The 21,567-nt window shown below is 50.9% G+C and overlaps 8 protein-coding genes across 8 annotated transcripts; 3 read left to right on the top strand and 5 right to left on the bottom strand.

The window, feature by feature from the left end:
* Positions 1–820: 820 nt before the first annotated feature.
* On the top strand, positions 821–2,769 carry LOZ57_006326 (uncharacterized protein; the record flags this gene model as incomplete). The annotated part of the gene is made up of 7 exons (XM_049255346.1): positions 821–1,208; positions 1,276–1,377; positions 1,446–1,685; positions 1,741–1,887; positions 1,964–2,075; positions 2,125–2,254; positions 2,314–2,769. The coding sequence occupies 7 exons, from the start codon at positions 821–823 to the stop codon at positions 2,767–2,769; spliced, it is 1,575 nt and encodes a 524-aa protein (XP_049105719.1).
* Positions 2,770–4,368: 1,599 nt separating this feature from the next.
* On the top strand, positions 4,369–6,122 carry LOZ57_006325 (uncharacterized protein; the record flags this gene model as incomplete). Its single annotated transcript, XM_049255345.1, has 3 exons — positions 4,369–4,446; positions 4,536–5,156; positions 5,229–6,122. The coding sequence occupies 3 exons, from the start codon at positions 4,369–4,371 to the stop codon at positions 6,120–6,122; spliced, it is 1,593 nt and encodes a 530-aa protein (XP_049105718.1).
* A 592-nt stretch (positions 6,123–6,714) lies between these two features.
* LOZ57_006324 (uncharacterized protein) lies at positions 6,715–8,278 on the bottom strand (the record flags this gene model as incomplete). The annotated part of the gene is made up of 3 exons (XM_049255344.1): positions 6,715–6,836; positions 6,915–8,079; positions 8,135–8,278. The coding sequence occupies 3 exons, from the start codon at positions 8,276–8,278 to the stop codon at positions 6,715–6,717; spliced, it is 1,431 nt and encodes a 476-aa protein (XP_049105717.1).
* A 1,049-nt stretch (positions 8,279–9,327) lies between these two features.
* LOZ57_006323 (uncharacterized protein) lies at positions 9,328–9,709 on the bottom strand (the record flags this gene model as incomplete). Its single annotated transcript, XM_049255343.1, has 2 exons — positions 9,328–9,531; positions 9,578–9,709. The coding sequence occupies 2 exons, from the start codon at positions 9,707–9,709 to the stop codon at positions 9,328–9,330; spliced, it is 336 nt and encodes a 111-aa protein (XP_049105716.1).
* A 2,027-nt stretch (positions 9,710–11,736) lies between these two features.
* Positions 11,737–13,198, bottom strand: LOZ57_006322 (uncharacterized protein; the record flags this gene model as incomplete). Its single annotated transcript, XM_049255342.1, has 5 exons — positions 11,737–12,262; positions 12,322–12,701; positions 12,762–12,829; positions 12,885–12,921; positions 13,028–13,198. The coding sequence occupies 5 exons, from the start codon at positions 13,196–13,198 to the stop codon at positions 11,737–11,739; spliced, it is 1,182 nt and encodes a 393-aa protein (XP_049105715.1).
* Positions 13,199–14,213: 1,015 nt separating this feature from the next.
* On the top strand, positions 14,214–15,756 carry LOZ57_006321 (uncharacterized protein; the record flags this gene model as incomplete). The annotated part of the gene is made up of 2 exons (XM_049255341.1): positions 14,214–14,565; positions 14,627–15,756. The coding sequence occupies 2 exons, from the start codon at positions 14,214–14,216 to the stop codon at positions 15,754–15,756; spliced, it is 1,482 nt and encodes a 493-aa protein (XP_049105714.1).
* A 1,903-nt stretch (positions 15,757–17,659) lies between these two features.
* On the bottom strand, positions 17,660–20,162 carry pso2 (DNA cross-link repair protein PSO2/SNM1; the record flags this gene model as incomplete). Its single annotated transcript, XM_049255340.1, has 2 exons — positions 17,660–19,210; positions 19,266–20,162. 2 exons carry the CDS (start codon positions 20,160–20,162, stop codon positions 17,660–17,662), a joined length of 2,448 nt encoding a protein of 815 aa, XP_049105713.1.
* A 608-nt stretch (positions 20,163–20,770) lies between these two features.
* LSM2 (U6 snRNA-associated Sm-like protein LSm2) lies at positions 20,771–21,197 on the bottom strand (the record flags this gene model as incomplete). The annotated part of the gene is made up of 3 exons (XM_049255339.1): positions 20,771–20,802; positions 20,871–21,121; positions 21,184–21,197. 3 exons carry the CDS (start codon positions 21,195–21,197, stop codon positions 20,771–20,773), a joined length of 297 nt encoding a protein of 98 aa, XP_049105712.1.
* Between the last annotated feature and the right edge of the window lie 370 nt (positions 21,198–21,567).

Raw genomic sequence — 21,567 nt, 5'->3', positions numbered from 1 at the left:
GGGGGCCTAGTAATCCACGGCCCCAGTGCGAAGGATTCAGGGATGGTGCCTGTCATTGCTCTGGCCAGGTTCACTGGCTCACATCACGCCTATCCGGAAGGACAGCCGGGAGGACATGGCGTGAGAGAGAGCCTAGAAGTCCTAAGCGGCCATAGGTTGCTCCTGCAGGAGGAAGGTTCTTCAAATTATCTTCCTGTTAAAATAGGTTGGAATATCACTTGAGTATGGGGCGGAGAAATTCCTTATAAGTGGGCGTACTCCGTACTCCGTAGGTAGTTGTTTATCACTGGTGTTATAACTTTCCCAGCCCAAATAGCTTGGTTATCCGGGCGCCTTAGTTAATGGCAGCCCTGTCATGTCCCGGAAGTTAACTAGTTATGTAACTAGCTAACTAGCTAATTAGCTAACTAACTAATTGAGCTTCAGGCCCTAAACTTAACTCACAAGTAGTTCCTAGTTAGCTGTCATTGGGGGTTTGTTACCTCGGCTCCTTCCATCCTGTTGGACAGACAAGCGGCAAGCCTTATAATAAAAAAGCCCAGGTCCCCTTTTATAGATCCGCAGCATAGTATTATCTGTCTCATTTACAGCTGTATTCACTGGTGGGTGACCAGAACTGAAGAGGCGTATTGAACAGACAAAAAGGTGTTCACCTTTTTATTCGAGTGGCTTGGTCGCTGATACACCCCCTCGGCCGGAGGGTTCTGGAGAATATCCCCCGTACTCGTTTGACAAACAAATGGGTTAAAACCAGCTGCATTGCTTCTATTTTCAGCTTGCATATATATTGACTACCTCGACCGATACCTGCATACAAAGAATGGCGCGCCCACTGCACAGCACTCCGGTGGTGATTGGCGTTGGCGATGTGAAGAATGCCTCCAGGAAGATGGAGGATGCCAAGGAGCCGCTGCTGCTCATGCTTCGGGCCACCGAACAGGCACTGAAGGATTGCAGCGTCCCCGAGGGCACTTCCAAGGAGATCCAATCCCATATTGACAGCGTGGACGTTGTCAGGACATGGACCTGGCCGTATCCAGACCTTCCCGGCTCGATTGCGGAACGGCTCGGGATCCGTCCCCAGCACAAGGCCTATAGCGAGCACGGCGGCCATTCGCCCGCTAAACTACTGGATGAAGCTGCGCGTCGCGTTGCTTCTGGTCAGAGTACAGTTGCACTGGTGACCGGCGGCGAGGCACTTGCGTCCCGTATGTATTGCGCTCTCTCTAGCTGATTATGAGATACCAAGAATACTGAAAACCTATATTATCGAAGTCGATGCCTTTGTTCGAGCAAAAAGGTTTCCTCCACAGGAATGGACCCCGTTGGAAGAGGGGGCTTCCGAAGCCTTTGATATTAAAAATATGAAGCTAGATGGTATGTACGCCGGCTTTCAAGGTTCTAGTGGCGGTTCCACATGTTTCGTACTGACTGAATATTCCTAGACCTGGGGGCCATCCATTCCATTGGCCTGCCAGTTCACATTTACCCACTATATGAAAATGGATTCAGAGCCCATCGACGACAATCCATCCAGGAAAACAACCAAGAATCTGCTCAGCTTTACGGTGATTTCGCAAAGGTAGCCGAGAGCAATCCATATTCCTGGAGCTATGGTAAACCTCCTCAAACGGCGCAGTCGATCGGCACCGTGACGAAAAATAATCGGCTCATCTGCTCACCCTGTATGATTGACGGCAACCCCCGCTTATTGGTGGAGGAAAACTGACAGTGCGCTAGACCCCCTTTTGATGAACGCTTTCAATGCAGTAAATCTTGCTGCGGCGTGTATTTTGACCACCACTGAACAGGCAAGAAAATTTGGAGTTCCCGAAAGTCAATGGATATACCCACTAGGCGGTGCAGGGACAGCGGAAGCAAACAACTGTGCGTATCATGATGCTATTTTTTCTTCTTCTCTGTGGTACAGCCCGAGTATCTACTAGGTACTGAAATGTTCTAGTCTGGGAACGAGGAAATTTCTACTCCAGCCCAGCAATTTCAAGGTCTCTAGACACTGCGCTGGATTTATCTGGCCTCCGAAGAGAGGAAATCGATTACTTTGACTTTTACTCGTGAGTGAGCTGGTGTCTTACCTTTTATCCCGGCTAAGGAATGTAACAGCTGCTTTCCCATCGTTCCCAAGCTTGCATGCAAGCAGATGGGTTTGCCGATAATCAACCCGCCAAAGCCAATCACACTGTTAGGAGGACTGACCTCCTTTGGCGGCGCTGGCAACAATTATTCCATGCATGTATGTCTACTTCAAGAGTCCCTACGTTCTTTTGCATTTTACTAAATGTTCACACACAGGCCATTACTGCTATGGTCCGCCAACTGAGACAAAATGCACAACAACGCCGCCACGGACTTGTCTTGGCCAATGGAGGGGTACTAAGCTACCAGCATGCTGTAGTGCTCTCTTCCCAACCTCGATCAGACGGATCGTCGTATCCAGAAAAGAACCCGCTACCGGCAGTTTTGGCAGATGAATCGGCCCCAAGTCTCAGTAGGAATCCAGAAGGTGAAGCTGTGATCGAGACATATACGGTTGAGTTCAATCGAGACGGCTCGCCGTTCCAGGGTTACGTAGTTGGGCGGCTAAAGAGCACTGGCAGCCGTTTCATTTCCAACCATGCCGACGAAAACACATTAAGACAACTCTCAAGTACGTCCGTGGAACAAATTGGAAGAACTGGTTTTGTTCGCAGTGACCCAGGACAAGAAGGGAGGAACTTATTCAGCTTTGCAGTTCCTGCAAAGCTTTGAGAAATTTAGCGGCCATCTTAGAATATTTGACGGCAATTGTTGTAGGTAATCCCAACAAAGACTCAAATAACTACACATACAAACACTACGTGGTAAATGCAGCCAGGTTTTGATAAAGAAGCGATGCACTTGATCTATTATAGAAACAGAAGTATCGTGTATGTTTACCCTTTCAATCATGTGGCTATCCGCCAACAATGGCACCTAACAGGTAGGCAGACCGCTCCTGAGACAAGGTGAGATCATGGAAAAGGCGCATTATATACTCCGTATAGGCAATTATATGTTTCAGTGTCACAGCAAAGCACAGAAGAAGACCCAGCTGATCCACGGTGAGCCGGAGATGCCCTCGGAGGCAAGTGTGCGGTCGAAGCTCACGGGCAAGAATACCCGACAGCCCTGCTTCCCTGCCGCTAATCGGCACAACATATTCCGGGGGCGAGCTCCCTAGCCCCCTTGGCCACAGTGTGACGAGAAGCATGATGTGCGAAAGAGCACGCCAGGAGAAACGAGCGGGACACCCGGTCCAGTCGGGACCTCAGAAGTCCTCAGACTAGGGACGTCATCGCATAACTAACCCCGAAAAAGGAGCATTATCGCCCGAGCAGCTGGGGAACGTTGATCAGCACTACTGGAAAGCGAGGCTATGCGTTCGAAACCCAACTAGAGAGACGCTGACGAAGCGGGGGCTGATAACGGCGAAGTACCCCGACCAACTACTACTGTTCGCAGCTCTGGATGCGCCTTGGCTGCGTTAGCTTGAGACGCTGTGATCAAACGCCCAAGCTTGCGAGTTAGTGAGTTCGTGAGGTAGTTAGCTAAGCGACTACATCATTAACTAGCTCGTGGCCCCTGCGCGCTGCTGGACGGCATTTTCAGGGATCCAACCTGCGGCCTGTTCTCACCACACCCCGGCAAACGTCGATGCGGTCGGACAGAGGGCAACCATGCAGCAGGCATCCGTGCGTGAAAGCTCGGATGTACAGTCTGCATCCATAGCGCCTCCCATTATTATTATCTCGATATCCTCCGCGCGATGCCCCGCGGAGGAGAGAAAAAAAACTGTATCCACGTGACCTATCTCCGCGCGGCTGGGAGCGGCTTGCTGATATAAGAGCCGTTCGGCGCGACCAGTGGGCGGAGTTATAGCTGGCAGCAGGGCAGCCGTGCTAGAACCCGCTCGGCTGGCGGACCAAAAATACCCGAAGGCCGGGGCCGACCCCGCGGGCGGGAAACCGTCGCGAGAGCGAGAGAGCCAGTGCCGCGCCGTGCATTAGTCAAGCGGCGGCTCGGCGGCCTTCGCGCACACGCGCAGCTGGGGAAACGCCGCAACTAGCCGGGCTGGCGCACAACCAGCCTTTAATGCGCGTCCTTAAGAGAGCCATAAACCCGCCCGGCCGTCGCTGCTGCTCGCACGACTCTCTCTGCGCTGCCTCTGTCTTGCTCCTCAGACGGCTCCTGAGGTGTTCTGCTCTGCTGTGCGTGCCCTCGTTGCTCCTCGCGTGTCGCTACGTGCTTTCCTGACGTCATACACCTCCGCACGCGGACGGCGTGACGCTCTTCAAACCCGACGACGAGTAAACGGTCGAAGAGGACGCCATGATCATCCAGCCTATAGTGAACCACCTCTCCCTAGGGAGTGTGGGCTTGGGCCTGCTCGCCCTCGTTTCGCTTCTGGTACGTGCTTGAGCCCCCCTGCAGCCGGAACTGGAATCAACAAATGCCGGAACCATGTTACTGACCGATGTGCGTTTTGTGGGACGTAGGTCTTTGGATACTGCTTATACAATAAATTCGTCCATCCTCTCAGTAAATACCCTGGTCCGTTCCTCGCTACAATCACTCCTTGGGTGCAACTGTACCATGGAGTGAAGGGCGACCGCCATCTGTGGCTGTACAACCTGCATCAGCAATACGGACCGTTCGTCCGAGTAGCGCCAAACTTTCTATCGATCAACACTGCTCAAGGCCTGCATGACATCTACGGCCATGGCAAGAAAGTCAAGAAAGGCGATTTCTATAATTCGTTCCCTGCCATCAAGGGCGTGTATAATACCCACAATGTGATCGACAAGTATGTCCATGGCCGAAAGCGCCGAGTTCTGAGCCAGGCCTTCTCAGAAAATGCCCTGAAGGGCATGGAGGATGTCATGCTGGTCAACATCCGCCAGTTCTGCGCCATCATGGGTGGTGATGAGCCTTCCTTGGATGCAGGTGCCAAAACCGAAAAGGGCCATGTGGTCCGCAACATGGCTAACTGGTTTGGCTACCTGGCATACGATGTGATGGGAGAGCTCTGCTTTGGGAAAAGTTTTGGCATGTTGATCGAGCGTGGAAAACGCGAAGTCATTGGCCTCGTTGACCGAGCTGCCTACCGTCATTATGTCGTAAGTAGCGCCCACACTGCCCCTCTCCGTAGTCTTCTGACTCCAATTTATGATAGTTAACTTGTACATTAGTGTGGATTGTGGATGCCTCTGGACCGGTGGCACCTGGACCAGATTTTCATCCGCAAGTTGACCAATGATCGCTGGAACTTCATCCAAAAGTCCCGCGTCGAAGCTACTCAGCGTGCAAAGGAGCGAACCCAGGCCGGACACGAAGCGAAGAAGGACTTCTTCTACTATCTGCTCAACGCCAAGGATCCAGAAACCGGCCGTGTCATGTCCACTCCCGAGCTCTGGGGCGAGAGTAACGTCCTGATGATCGCGGGCAGTGATACCACATCAACCAGCCTTGCAGCTACCATCTTCTACCTTGTGCGAAACGACCAGGCCCTGGCCAAAGTACGGAAAGAAATCCGCGACGCCTTCACCGAAGTCGAAGAAATCATCACCGGCCCCAAACTAAACGGCCTAGTCTACCTCAAGGCCTGCATGGACGAGGCCATGCGTCTTGCCCCCGCCGTGCCCGGCGCCATGCCTCGCGAGGTTCTCGCCGGCGGCATCGAGATCGACGGCCACTACCTCCCCGGCGGCATTGACGTCGGCACCCCCTGCTACACTATCCACCGCCACCCCGAGTACTACCGCGAGCCCCTCGCCTACCTCCCCGAGCGCTGGATCGAAGGCTCCATGTGCCAGACCGACAACAAGATCTGGGTGTCGTCGAAAGATGACGTCGAGATCGCCCGCAAGGCGTTCTGCCCCTTTAGCTTTGGCCCCCGCGGCTGCATTGGCAAGAGTATGGCTCTCATGGAGATGCGTTTGACGCTTGCCAGGATGCTATTCTTGTTTGATGTAGAGCTGGCGGATCGCGAGGGCGAGGATGCGGAGGGTCATCTTCACATGGTCGATCACTTCACTAGCCAGAAGAATGGTCCCAATATTATCATCAAAAAGAGACGATTTTAGTAAGCCAGGAGCCATGGGAGGCGTATTTCTTTTCTTTTCTTTTTTTTTTTTTTTTTTGATTCGATGCCGTTTATTTGCTCGTGAACAATTATTGGTTTCCCTCATTTTATGATTGTATGATACGGCGTGCATTTGTTCAGCTAAAATCTGAGTTTCTTTTGTTTAATGCTTACACCAGCCCCTAATTGTTAGGTTTTCTGGCAATTCCTAATCACAGTATTGTGATGCTCTTCAACTCCTGAAGGGTTTAGTAATCATCCTGATCTACGATGTTGCATTGTTCCTGGCTCCTATCCTGAACACAAATATGTTGAGAACTCATCCTACTGTACTGCATGAAAAGTGATAATGGCACCATGAAATGAAAATTCGATAATTGCCAGCAACGTTTCGAATATTTATAGAGTAGTTAATGGTAAATGCTGGGAGTAATTCACTCCGCCCCGAAAATGGTGAGGTCCACCAAGGCGAATTCCCCTGGAGACCGAACCAGTGCTCGTAGACCACATGGTCCCTCAAGATGGCAATCAATTCAAATGAGTGGAAGACGCCACAACGAATACATATACTCCGGTTACCTTTCAAGCCCAATTTATGCTTTTCGATCTATTGGGTTCGTTTTGCCAAAAATGAAGCCCGGGTCATATTGCTCCTTAAGCCTGCGCACTCTCTCGGTATTTACACCATATACACTGGACACGGCAATTTCTCCGGCTATATAGTTGGAAAATTAGCTATCAGAGCAAACTCCTTTTTTCGAAGGCAAAAAAGAGGCAAGGTGGGACAACTTACGTTCTATGTAGTTGAGGTACCGTGCGGCAGCCTTGTCAGCCGCCGTCATATCCTTCTGCGTCCTCTCCATTTCCTGCTCAAAGTCCCGCTGGATCTCGCGAGACCACTCTCTATACCTGGCGTCGTTTGCTGAGTCGTTCCAATGCAGGGCCAGCACGCCATTGACGGCCGACCCGCGATTGGGAGTTGCGGTGTCGGTGACCTTAGTTTCCTGGATCTTACGCATGTCGAATACTTCCAGCATAAGAACGGATCCGCGCATGTCTGGTTCGTCTTGGAACTTCTGCAAGAATTTTTGCGCGAGGCTGCGCAGGAAAGCTGGCCGTAGAGGCGGGACAAAGCTGACACCCTTGAAGGTGCGTCGGCCTCCGTGTTCGACTCCGGCGTTCAGCATCCCGTTGACCGCAACATATGGCATCATGAAGGTGTTTTTAGCAATGGGCTCGAGAGCAATAAGCTTCTCAAACCGTTTCAGCGCTTCCTGTTCGGTGCCATTATAGAACAGGATCATATCCATCCTGAGATCGTCCGACCCAGGTGGCATATTCAGGAGACAACCAAAGCCCGAATCTTGATCAGGATTTGCCTGCAGGTAGTTCAAGACGTCCACGATTTCCTCCAACTTGTCAAGAGTGAAGGTCAGCGCGCCCGCGAATACCGGACCAGCTTGGTCGTAAGCCCGATACACAAACTCCGTGACGACTCCAAAATTATGGCCCGCGCCTCGCACCGCCCAGAACAGCTCCGGCTCCTCTGTCGCAGACGCCCTGACCACACGCCCGTCCGCAAGCACAATCTCAACCGCGAGCAGATTATCCACCACCAGTCCATACCGCCCACTCAGCCAGCCCATGCCGCCTCCCAGCGTCAGTCCACCGATGCCGGTGTGGTTCACGGTGCCGCCCACGGTGGCGAGCTGATGCTTGTCCGCTGCGGCATCGACGTCGGCCCACAGCGCGCCACCCTGGGCGGTGATTGTTTTCTGGACGGGGTCAACGGCGACAGCACGCATGTGGCTCAGGTCGATGACTAGGCCGCCGTCGCTGGAGCTGGCGCCGGCCACGGAGTGGCCACCGCCTTTGATGGCGAGGTCGATGTTGGTCTCGCGGGCGAAGACCACAGCCTGGGAGATGTCTGCGGTATTCTGGGCGAGTAGGACCATGCCCTAGGCACAGTTGTTAGTCTTGTTCGTCTAGTGAGCCTTGTAGATATATACATACAGCTCTTTTAATAGCCGCAGCGGACCAGCGTTTGATGGCATCTTCGTAGGCGGGAGATGCCGGCGAGAGTAGCTCAGACGTCTTAAGTCTTAGTCTAAGTGACTCAACGAGCTCGTCGGTGACTATTGTCTTGTTTGATGCCATCATGTAAAATAATGGTGGGGCTTGAAGATGGGAGGGGTTTGGAAGCCGAGCGAGATGGGAGAGTAACTAGTGGAGGGGAACGCTGAAGACCAGCATGGTGGTGAATTGCTGCTCAGTAATACACCTTGACCGGGGGATGCGGGTCTATCTGGAAGCGATCCGAGTCATAGGGTGGCGTATATGCGTGATATTTTGGGGACGGAGCCGTATCTTTGTGAAGGCCATGGGTCGTGAATACATGCCTGCACAGGCTGAGGATAAGTATTATTGGCTTGCTGTCTATCAATGAGAGTTCAGAGTTACAGTAGTAATTTCAAAGTGTCTCTGGTAATTCCAGTATGGCCAGCAAGTAAAGCGTGCCTGCGTTGTTGGATGCGGTTTGGGCAGTGGATGTATTTCGCCGGTCCTTGAGCTATAGTAAACCCCGCAGTTGGTTAACTATCTAACTATTTATCTAACTAGCTCACTACGACATAAACTAACTCCCAAAGTGATGGCAGTCTGGCTCAACTCCGCCCAAAATCAGATAAATCCTGTAACTGCTTGACTGCAGCTTGAGCCTTGGAGGGACCAAGCACAGCCAGAGCATTTATAAGGTCAAAGCGCTTGGTGTAGTTAGTTATTTAACTAACTTAAGTAACTAACTACACTACCCAAGTTAACCTAGTTAACTAACTACATACATAGGTTGGGGATGTTGAATCGCACTCCCAGATCCAGTCTGAATAAGGGCCAAGGTTGACAAACACAGTGTCATAATACTTTGTACAATCAGTTGCACCTGCTGATACCACACCAAGCACGACACGGGATCCATGACGAAATATCGGCCCCCCACTATCTCCTCCGCAGGTGCTTGAGTGAGTACCTATTGCACAGAAGTATGATTGACCATCTTTCCGATTGAATGGGCACTTGCTGTACTCTGCAACAGTGATTTGGGCCCACTGCAGTCTACCTGGTTTGGCTTTTTTTTCATTAACTCCCCTATTGACTGGGTGTTAATTCTGTGGGAAGAGTAAAAAGATGAGTGCAAATATGAACACATATCAACCAGCAACATGACCAGTGGTACTAATTGCAGGAGTTGATCCTTGAGCAGGTAACTCAGCATGATCAATTTCAATAGAATCATCTTTTCTTTTTGGAAAGGCAGTTTTGAGATGCAGAACTGCCAGATCAACAGTTTCACTAGAATGATGGATAATCTTAGCAATCTCAGATACAAGCCCAGGCTCCCCAGCAAAGAAGAACTACAACAAAGTCAGTATATGCTTCACATTTACAGTGAAAACCTACTAAAGTTCCAGCACGCTCTCTTAGCTCTGCAGCCTGACTTTGAGGAACACAGTGCTTGGCTGTGACAACAGTCTTATCATCTATCAAAACTCCTCCACACTTTTGAATAGTACCCCTAGTCAAGGAAACCATGGAAGGAAATTGACCCGGATAAGATTCTTGTTCATTAATAATTCTGGGAGAGTTACTGTGCTCTGTTGCGGGCGCTGAAAAAACTGGAGCTGCCAGAAGAACAAGCATGGGAAGTAATCTCGCCATAATGAATATCGAGAGAATGTCAAGCTGTACACAAAATGAATGATGAAGCTCTGAAAACATCACCAGATCTGAAGGGATGCTGTAGCTTTTATATCTTCAGTGCTGGGGCATTAATTTATTTGCGGATATGTTTCTCGGTCGACTATCGGGAAAAGACCAATACCATGGCGCCATGCAGATGGACTGAATGAGCAGCTGCATCCTTCTCAGTAATAATAAGACGTCTGAGAAACACAGATCCTTATTTCCCAACTAAATCAATATTCGCGAGATGCTCAGATTCCACTGAGCAGCTGGGTGCATAATGCTTTGGACAAGTGGATTGAGGTTTGCATTTGAGAATCTCTTGTCGAGGATTTTGAACTACGGATACTATGAGAGTCCTATTTCAATGCAGATATGGCAGTGGTATCTAGAAGAAAAAAACGTTTTCAGTCCACCTTGTGTTGGCTGTAAAGGTGTCTGAGAGTTCTCTAGAGTCCGTGAGTGAAAAATTGCATTGATTGATGAGATGACCTTAATGGCTTCATGGGCCCACTATCAATCCTCTCACCAACCCCTCTGCCCTTACCATTGATGCGACAGGAATAGGTGTTCCTATGGGGTGGCGATAGGAAACGCTGCATCTTGATAAACCCGGTATATGTCTATTCACATGTGGCTCCATCCAGACGTGACGAGAAGGATCAAAATTTCCTATAGCTATGAGATATGTTACGAAATGCGGTTCATGTGGCGGCGGATTAAATCTTCCCGCCCAATGGCCTGGCCACCCAGCTGAGATCCAGACGTTTTTGCCTCTACAGTACACCAGAAAAGGCCAAAAAATGTGATTTTGGGCAGGGGGGTTAAATTCTGGGAGCCCTGGAAAGGGTATTATCTGGTTATGACAAGCAGCATTCTAGCCGAGACATATCTCAATGGAGGTTGCCGGAGGAGTAGTCCCACAGCGGCCCGAGCCAGGCGCTTACTGCGGAGGGCCGTGGGGGTGTCCACTTGGCATTGTGCAACAGGCTTGTCGATGCGATGGCCAGACCCAAGTTGAGCCGAGTTTTGCCCGCCTGGCTCCACGCAGGGACGCGAGTCGGGGCTGTTCCATGAAGAGCGCGTGCATGTGTGTGTGTGTGTGTGTGTGTGTGTGTGTGTGTGTGTGTTATTCATTATTTTTGCTAGGCTCTTATGCAGTCTAAGACTATGGAGCAACAACCCCCCCACACTAACTATAAATAGGTAAATTGGAGCATCGACCCGAATGGTCATCTGTCGGCCGCAGCCTAGCTAGACACGGCGATTATTCCGCAGAGCCTCCTTCATTTTGTTGTACATACGAAGGGAGTACATACAAGCCCACACCTCGCCTTGGACAGAGCGTTCGCTTACTACAGCACAGTAGTAAGATACTCTAGTTCACATACAGATCTGAGTGGAGAGGGCCTCACCTTCTACCACATACTGTCAAAAAGCATCTTTGATAGAGTAATACAAATAAAGTAGATCTTGTAAAAATATGGAGCTTTGAGATTTTTGTGTTTTCGGTGCCATTGGTGGGAGGCCAGCCAACCGAAGGTAGGTTAGGGTCAAGGGATTCGGGGAGGAGAGAGAGAGAGAGAAGCTGTGGTATGTACACCTGTCTGTAACATCTCACCCAATCAAAAGACGCGTTCAGTGACAAACATCGCTGCATAAGGCAAAAGCCTGGGAAAAACAGGTTGAAATACTAAAGCTCATAGAGAATGCGGTAGATGTGGACCTACAGGTTCCGCGGTTCCGGCCCTCCCGTCTGATGCTCCAAGCCAACCAGCGGTTGATGAAGGGGGCATTCAACCCAGAAACAGAGCTTTCACACTCCCCGTAATAACAAACTTTTAGTGGTAGCAACGCCTCTATTTTTATGACTCCTGCTAGCCGATCCGTTTCATTTCGATGTCTGCCTGCCCATTCTCTGTGATAGTTCTTTGAGAATCGCCTTCAGAGCAGTGCACGGAGGTACGTGCATCTTTCCTGATCGGATTTCTATCTCCGGTAATTCCAATATCTGCCCTCTCAGGCCAATGCGGCTCACCGTCTGCAGAGGCAGATACATAGGTCTCGTAGTCCCGTGCCAGCTGCTCCTCACTCGACGTTATTTTCGTCCAGCAACCCGCAGGGTCTTTGACGCCGAGGGAGATGGGTCTTCGGCGAGCAGTGGCTTGCGACTGGCTTCCGGCGCTGTGGCCGGTGCCGTACTTCGACCGTGTGACGCGAGAAGCCAGCCAGGGGCAGAACCGCGAGATGGGCCGCCAGAGCGTGGGCATGCAAGCGCAGATAATGCCGAGATTGGACTCGATAATGGTCCACATGGACGATCCGATGTTGGTCCATGGGATGTCGAGGTGGGAAGTCGCAATGTTGAGGGTGGTGAAGCGAAGGATAGAAGTAATGCAAACGCTGCGCTGAGTTAGCGATGATCACGAGAAGTATGAGTAAAGGGGCGGCATTAAACGCACAAGATTCCAACAGCAAAGACGCTAGAGACAGCAATCTTGGTCCGGGTGGGCGAGTGCAGCTTGTTGATGATTGGAGTTGGCAGAATGATGATAACGACATCACTCAGGATGTTAAAGACGGCATTGGCATACCAGAACGCCGTCAGGTTGAGGCAAGTCCCGCCGCCGGGCAGCTTCTTGTCGAATGCGTACTGCACGGGAACACATTGGAAGATGCTTGACACGACGGTGCCGGTGGTGAAGGCCACAATCACACAGACGCAGACCCAGCAGGTTCTTCGAAACCACGGCTGTACAAAGACCTTGATGTAGAGGAGCAAGATGCTAATCTTGGTCAGGCCAATGTTGATTTTGTACAGGATCTGCGCGAAGAAATACAACTAAGAGATGTGGCTCCGTCAGCACGGATCCTAGGTATCGGGTCCGTGGCAAAGGCGTACCTTCAGTGATTTTGCTAAGACTTCGGGCTTGACGTCTACTTTATGCTTTCCAAAAGCCCATTGGCAAACTGGAGCGGGAGATTAGATGGCGGCCATGAACTTAGAGAATCTGCTCACACTCACTGATCATCATCTGGATGCAAACCGCCTCAGCAAAAACCTACGGCGCAACAACAGCCGATTAACATGGATGTCCCTTGAAGAGTTTGTTTGAAGGCCCAGCGAAGACGGAAAAGAAGCATGCAGAAAAAAAGGCAGAAACACACCCAGGAGGCCAGGATTACCCAGTCATCGGGATCGATGCTTTTGGCAAAGGTCCTGCGGCTCCAGAAGCGCGCAATGACGAACAGCGGCGTCACGATGGAGAAGACCAAGGCGGGCACGGCAAGGCGATTGGAAATGTCGTCGACGTCGCCATAGTGACTGAAAAGGGGCATGATGCCAGAGCCACGTCGCAACACCAGCGGCCGGTGGGCATGGCGAGGGAGAGAGGTGGGAAGGCTAGAGAAAGAGAGGAAGAGGGAGGAAGAGAGGAGAGAAAGACACAGACCAGGCAAGAAATAATAATGGGGCGGGTATAAGAAGAGCAGTCGCTTGGGGGAGCACAGAAGAGTGCGAGTGTTGCGCAAGAACACGACCGACGGCCAGTCAGCGGCGGGGCCGGCATGCAGCGGGCGGGCGATCAGCCAGGGACGCGGGCTTGTCGCTGGCATACATCACATCGCGGCGAGCGGGCGGCGAAAGTGATGCAGCGCATCGGGACGTGAGGTGTCGCATGGCTTGGGGGAGGAGTCTAGATGCAATTATTGTCCACCTAGCTGTTGATTAGTTGGTTATGCTGATGAGAGAGGTCGCGAGTGGGCTGGTGCGTGGAGGCCCGGGCGCGGGCGTGGGTGTGGGCGTGAGTGGGCGCGAGAACAGCCGAGCAGCCCCTGTGCGACGCCCCAGCTCCGGGCACCCGCACCGCCCGCAGCCCCCGGACGCGTCGCCTAACCCCCCGGGCGGGCTCGCTTGGCGCGGAGATCGGGAGAAGATGCCTAAGGGAGAGTCGGAGACAGACAGATAGCCAGGCGGGCAGAGCGAGGAAGGAAGAGACAGACACAGAGGTAGAGACGAATTGACAGAGAGTGTAGTTAGCTCGTAGATGTAGAGTCCGCAGGCTATGCCGTCCATTCTCGCCCACCCGATACTTCGTTGAGCGTCGCTGGTCGCGCATCCCGTCGTGCTGCGAAGGCCCGTCGGGTGCGCTCGAGAGTTAAACGCCGCAGCCGTCGATGGCGCGCGCCTGCCGGCTACTTAATGCCGCGTCTGTCCGCGTCTGGCAGCGTCGCTGTCTGTCTGTCTATCCGTCTGTCTCTCTCGCTTTTCCCCCTTCTCCTCCTCCTCCTCCTCCTCCTCCTCTTCTCTCTTTACACCCTTCTCCCCTTCTTCTCCCTCTCCAGCTCTCCCAAGATGGCCTCCGACAGCTTAGAAGACCCGCGTGTCAGCCCCAAGGAAGCTCTCGAGCTGGAGGCTGCCGCGTACTCCCTCGACGCCCGCCAGCAACGTGCCATGATGCGCAAGATCGACTTGCACTTGATGGCGCCGCTGTGGGTGGTCTTCGTCTTTGGCTTCCTCGACCGTATCAACCTAGGCAACGTTGCGGTGCTGGGCATCGTGCCCGACCTGCGTTTGCAGGGCAACGACTTCAATATCGCCGTGCAGGTCTTCTTCGTGCCGTACATCCTGCTTGACATCCCCAGCAACATCTTCCTCAAGCGCTTCACGCCATCCACCTGGATCAGCATGCTGACCTTCCTCTGGGGTGAGTCTGATGCAGTCAATTGATCAACATATACTCTGACATATTGACTGACTACCTCTAGGCGTTGCTTCCATGTGCCAGGGCTTTGTTACGAACAACGCTGGCCTGATCGCCTGCCGCTTCTTCATCGGTGTCTTTGAGGCCGGCTTTGTTCCCGGCTGCGCCTATCTCATGGCCATGTACTATAAACGCCACGAGTTCCAAAAGCGTTTCTCCCTTTTTTGGGTGGCCGGCCTCGTCGCCGGCGCTTTTGGCGGCCTGCTGGCGTACGGGCTTGACCACATGGGCGGTCTGGGTGGGTACACCGGCTGGCGCTGGATCTTCATTATTGAGGGCCTCATGTCGATCGTTTTGGCTGTGCCGGCGAAATTTCTGATCGCTGACTGGCCGGAACAAGCCAAATTTCTGTCTGATGATGAAAAACAGTTCTTGCAAGCCCGCAACTCTAAGGATGTCGGCGGCGGAGCGCGCATGGATCGCCTCGATGCGGCCGCCTGGAAACGCATCCTGACCGACTGGAAGATCTATGTCGGCAGCCTGATATACATAGGCATCACCGTTTCCGGCTACGCCACCGCGCTCTTCATCCCCTCCATCGTGAACTCGCTCGGCTACTCGGGCATCGATAGCCAGGTCCACAGCGTGCCGATCTGGGCTGTGGCCGCCGCTGTGACCCTGATCGTCTCGCACCTGACCGACCGCCTCAAGCACCGCGTTGGCTTCGTCATCTTCGGCGTGATCGTGGCCAGCATAGGGTATGTCGTGCTGCTTTGCCAGGGACCCCCTGGCGCCGCCGGCCTGCCGCCGCGCGTGCGCTACATGGCCGTGTTCCTCGTCTGCACGGGCACGTACATTGTGCAACCGGTTACCATCGTCTGGATGGCGAATAACCTGGGCGGCCACTACAAACGCGCCATTGGCCTAGCCATCCAGGTCGGTTTCGGCAACATTGGAGGTATAATCGCAAGTAACATCTTTGTTCGCACAGATGCGCCGCGATATTTTGTCGGATACGGGGTGTCCCTAGCCATGATGATATTCTGTGGTATTATGAGCATGGTGTTTGCCGCGGGGCTGCTGAGAGAAAATCGACTGAGAGAGCAAGGGAAGCGGGATGATAGGTTGCAGCTCGAAGACAGAATTCTGGGCAACATGGGCGATGACGACCCTCGGTTCCGTTTCAGTCTTTGAGGCACAAAAAAACAGAAAAAATTGTACAAACGTCGCAAAGCGAAAAATATCAGCGGCAAATACATATGGTATTACACCTTTAATTTCTCAACATTTAATCACGGGGTGCATGGAGGGTATATGGGGGAATATCTGTTTGATCATAAAATGCACGTTTTTCACACCTGGGCATCTCAGCGTCCAGGAATTTCCAATACATGGGTAATAGAAGGGATTGAAGGATTCAGTATCGATCAGGGTCAGCATAGTATCTTTATAATATAACCTATATTTAGCAGAAAATGGAGACTTGAAGGCCATTATTGCTCAATATGCAGTATAGCAGGCTCAAAGTATTTTTCAAGTGATCATATTATAGCCCCAAACCCTACGGGCAACGCAAAAACAAGTCTGACAGATGTCCCTATAGCAGTATAGTAGGCATCGGCATCGTTTGAACCGAACATGCTTCGTACAAGCTCACCAGGCTTAGCATCGCTGACGACAGAGGAAGGGAATGGTCAATAAACCAAGGTAAAAGCCTGCAGCTCAGCGAACAGAGTCAGTTTCCCACTCATAGCAAGTATATGGGAACAATGTATCGTTTGGAGACCGTTGGGTAAGTACGTACGACGCGTCGAAGTGGTGGTGAGGAAGGCGGATGAAGCAAGCAAGAAACAAGAGGAACCTGGGCTGCCGCTAAAAACGGGCCGGCGGGAGAACGACATCGAATGACGCGAAACGCAGCCAAGAATTTATGATCAGTAGGAGCAAGCCATGCAAGTGTAGATTGCATAACTAGCTGCTCCGTACAGCCTAGACGAGTCTGATTTCGAAACCCTTTCAGGGCAAGATGCTTAGCCAACTCTGTACGTTGGCGTGCAGTCTCCGACACAGCTAGTTAGTTAGTTCACTCGGCTGCAGAGACCAAGCCGGCGCGCAGTCCTCCAGACAACCACACCAGGCTCGAAAAAAAAACCCGCGCACCAGTCGAGGTGCCGCCGCAGCCCGTCTCCCACAAATCCTGATGGAGTCCTCCGTCGACCAGGAGATAGCTGAGTTTTTTGTGAAGCCTGCAGCGAGCCGCTCCGCCTGTGATGCCTACGTCAAGGAGCACCTTGAAGGCGATGTCATCCCAGTAGCTGTGCAAGGCGTCTGCAGCTACACTATATGCCAGGGTCAAGGGGTGAATTGGTTGTTCAGTTTTGTCTCGGGTCCCAAAACTGATAACGGAGATCATGGATCTGACCCAAGATATATATGGCCACTTTAGACCTCAGGTTTCCTTCAGGATGGTGAAAGAATCTTGTGAATGACATAGCAAAGAAGTTACTGATGATACGTTTTGTTTGATTCTTTCCTTACTCATAGAACAACCCACAGGATGCTGAACCAAACTACTGCAATGGGCCTGCTACTCTCATACGGCTTTACATGTCGTCTTCTCAATATGCCGAAAGGATGATGAAAATGGGGCGTATAATCGGCACCATCTTGATGGATTGTTGATTGGCCCCACAAGATTTATGGAGCTGCGTAACTGCACTAGGGCTGCTAGGCCAAAGATAGCCTCTTAAAGTATGAAATATGAGGTTCAGATAACTGAAAAAAGGTAGCTACAAGCTATAGGCCCCTTACTAAGAAAAATGCCTTGTCTCTTAACCAATGGTGTATGTGGAACACACCCAGGCCGAGTTCGGCAGGGATGGTCTGGGGGGAGGGTTTATCAAACACAACCAAGGGAGCAAGGTGCTCGCTTCAAGTGGGCAAGGGTGGACGTTCCACAACACTGGCGGGTTCTGCCCAAGCCTTGCAGGAACAGACGTGGGCATTTTCAATTTGCCCAACTGTATCGTCCAAATCTGGATTCGCTGAATACATGTATCACGTTTCAAGGTAGGACTGCGCACCCAAAAAAGTCATATCACCACCTCGTTGCATTCTCGTCAACCGAAAATAACCCAGATTTTCTCTTCTCCGCTTCGTATTTGTGAATCCAAGTCTTCATCTTTTCTCTCGTCCTCCGACTCGCTACATTTACAGTTGGGATAACTTTGCCGATTCTCAGGGCACAGCAGAACATCGTTAGCTCCCGAAACGAGCTATGCTCGCTGTATGGCACGCCGAAACACGAGACTTCTTTTGTGCTACCCCGTTGTGGCACGAGGCTCTTGGTGGTAAATCGAGCTTTCCATGAGTCTGAGCGTAGAACAGCTGATACTGGCGGGCTATCTGTCATCCTGCCTGCCGGGGAACGATAGTTCCAACCCGTCGGGCGAAATCCTACAATATGCGTGAAGTGTGGCTTCAAGGAGTGAAGGTAGTCCGAAAGTGTGTCAGCACGGATATCCATCAGGCTATGCATGTGAACTTGAGCTTCCAAGGGATCATTGGTAAGCATGCTAGACAGCTCTGGGTCTTCAAGACACGCGCATATGCGCTGCTTTTCCGCAGTGGCATAAATTTTGCAGTTGAGAGCTTTTGCTATTCCCAAGCATATTCGCTCCTTCCCTATACTATAAGTCCCGATAACAACGAGCAACCGGCGCTTGGCTTTGTTACCATGGTCTGCGGTATTGTCTTTTGCTAATGCGTCCCCGCCAACTTTCCATATGCCATCGCCGTCTGGTTTGTTTTTATCCAGGTTTACACACATCTGCGCGCATGAATCAATCACATCCTCTTGAACGGGAAATCCGAATTTTGGATTAAGATATGTGGTGTCAAGATAGCAAACGTCGATTCTTTGCTCTCGCAATCGCCCAGTGCGCTCATCAACAATGTTTGGTTTCAATAATGGATTCAATATATGTGCTGGCGAGGCCCTGAAGTCACCACAGTGAAGAATCCGCTGGATTTTCTGGCTGTTGCTATAGCGCTTTTCGAAAAGAAAGAGAGAGCTGCCAGGGCAATGGTTTGCGGGTATCATAGTGACCTTTACCCCAGCTGTCTCAGGGACCTCAATTGGGATTTCAAATTCGAGGTCAACAATATATTTTGCCTTTACTTTCAATTGCTGGCGAACAAGGTTGCCAGTGACCTTGCTGCAATAGATTGGGCCATGAGACCAATTTGAATTCAGTCCCACATAATGATCGCTGTGAAAATGGCTTAGGAAATATGCATTGCAGCCCTCGATAGCGCCGTATCGAAAAGCATCAACAGTAATAGAAAACCCAGGAAGGATCTTATAAAAGGGACAGGTCCTTTCGTAAGATTGCTTGCCTCTCGATGCTACTTCATTCGCTGCAGCGGCTGACCATGCTGCGTCCTCTGCATTGCCCGACATTATTTTTGTAAATGCTGACAACGTAGTAGTAGTATTTGAGCTAATTTTAAATGGATTTTTCTGCCCGGGTCGAGCCATGAGCTTGAGTTCTGCTGTAGTTGCAGGTTTATCAACCTCCTGACGTTTTGTTTCCTCCAGTTGGGTACTGGCCCCGTCGAGGCATTGATTGACATGCAAAGAGGACTCCTTCTCGTGTTCTCAGTGGGGATTTTTGATCTAGGAATCAACAAGGATAACATACATGTTCTGTTAGCCCTTCTAAGCTTGATTGGCATACAGGACAAACTGCTGCCTCTTCATCAACATAGCCTCCTATATTCCCGAAGACATCGCATTCGGCCGATTCATCAGGATCGCCTTCCTCGGAATCACTGGAGTCAACTTCTTTACCACCATCTCCAATTCCAATCTCACTCTGCGCTTCAAAAACAAAATCTGTAGGTCGTGATTCTATTGCATCAGTTTCTTTAGGTATATGGGGTATTTCAATATTCAATGGCTCAAGTGGGTCACGAGACAATTCTAGCTCGTTTTCACTGTCTGAATCAATAACAAAAGGTCCAGAATAGCTAAGTTTTTTTGCAGTAGCGGTATTATCTTTTGAGGATGAGCGTCCCTCTTTAGTATCGCCCGCCGTTTCGTCGACAGTCATAACCGATTCACGTGCCTCCAGGGGCAAGGAGTTTACTCCCATCCCGTCATCCTCCATTTTGCGCCTTTTTATAGAGACTCCATTTTCATGGTACCTATCATTGTTATAACCCTGGGCAGTAAAGTTTGGATTTCCTATATCTGCCCAGAGGTAGTCAGGGGACTGTGATCGATCGCGGCTATCAGGCAACCTGTGCTCCAAAATAGCAGCAGTATTTCCACCCATTCCAACATCCTCGACAAAAAGTCCTCCCAGTTCTCTTGCATCGGTATTCGTACAACCTTTGTCCTGAGAGCCATTGCCACTTCGCCCTTTAATCGTGTACGCCGTGATCCGACTCTGGGTCGATTTCAACTTTGGCGGACCGTCCGATTTACTGAAAAATTGAAGAAGGCTGGCATTTCTTCCGGTAGAGGACTTTGGTGGACCGGACCTACTCAGCGACGGTTTCGTTGTGCGGGCCGCTGGAGTAGAGGAGGGTCGCATAGCGTTTTTTGGGCAGGGGGAACCAACAAAGAATTTCAATGCAAAGATGCTCTGGCACCATGGGGTATTTACGCCATGGAATGTAGGTGCCAGAGAATCTTCGCCTGCTTTTTGATGTTGGCGTCACAACAAGACAGTTACTCCGCAGTTCGAATGATTTTACCGAGTTTGGAAGACGCGGCGAATCAAGCCTTCACGTGACCAATTGAGGAGACCTAAACGCGCTACGTAAACATCGATTCAGCTCTCAACGCAGAGCTCTTTGCACTCTTTTCAAATGAATTCGTAAGATAACATTGATTCATATCCTTCCAGACTGTTCGCTATGGTATGTAAACTACCGATCCAATCGCAGACGTCGCCAATCCATAGGTCGAGCCGTCATCTGTAGTCCCCGATGCTCTAAGAAAAGAACAAAACATTCCCAACCTATTCCCAAATACAGTTTTGAGCGCACCGGTGTGATATCTGCTCGTAGGCTAAAATCCTTGCGGGCAATTGTGCGTTCAGAAGGAGGTGTGGTGAGTTTGTCTCGAATGACACAACCGAATCATGTCAGGGGCATATTTCACAGGTCGTCGTATAGCATTCTAGAGAGAACTGGTCCATCATTTTGCTTTATTCGCTTGGCTTGCAGCTTCTACGCGAAACCGATATGATCAGTTGCCATTCAACCCAATATAGCGGCAATGCCATTGATCCACATACCTCTCCTCGTTGCATCTTCCAATAAACCTCTATCCACAGCATCTTGCGGTAAAACAATATATCTAACCACACTTCCGCGAACGAAAATGTTCTTCACACTAGAGAGATGAGGGTATTTCTCGAGCTCTATGACCTCGATATCGTCGAGCTTCACGTTCAAATACTGGTCGACGCTCTTGAGGGTGCCACGAATTCGGATATCATTCTTAAGCTCAATGATAACCGTGTGGTTTGTAAGGGTTTTGAAAAAGCTAGTAGTTATTAGGTTAATGCCCGGGGCCCTGAGCTGGGTTTGCAAGATACAGGGACTCACCTGAAGAAGAGCATGATCGGGTGGGGGTTGAAAAAGTTCCAAGTCAAATTTCGCGTTTACAACGTTCTCTCCATACAGCTCTCTAAAGCGATAATCAAGTAGAAACGTAAGTTCCTCCACACTATCCAGCAGTACGGAGTATTCCGTAGTAATATCGAACTGGGTGGATGCTGGCGGGTTGCAATTCGCTTATGTAATTTCTCGGGAGATGGCGGTTAGCGCGGTTAGTTAACCAGAGGTAGTTAATTACTCCGTAAAGGTTGCTTCGTGATCCTATAGCTAGCTAGAATGCTGAGAAGGTGACTACCTCTCCGTACAGAGTGCAGATGAGATCCAAGCCCCAGATGACTTCGTAAACTGGGACTGCTAACTAGGTCAAAAGCT

This window comes from Ophidiomyces ophidiicola (assembly GCF_022830035.1).
Source record: "Ophidiomyces ophidiicola strain CBS 122913 chromosome Unknown scaffold_39, whole genome shotgun sequence".
NCBI lineage: Eukaryota > Fungi > Ascomycota > Eurotiomycetes > Onygenales > Onygenaceae > Ophidiomyces > Ophidiomyces ophidiicola.
Note: the sequence above shows the minus strand (reverse complement) of the source record. Positions and strands in the feature narration are given on the sequence as shown.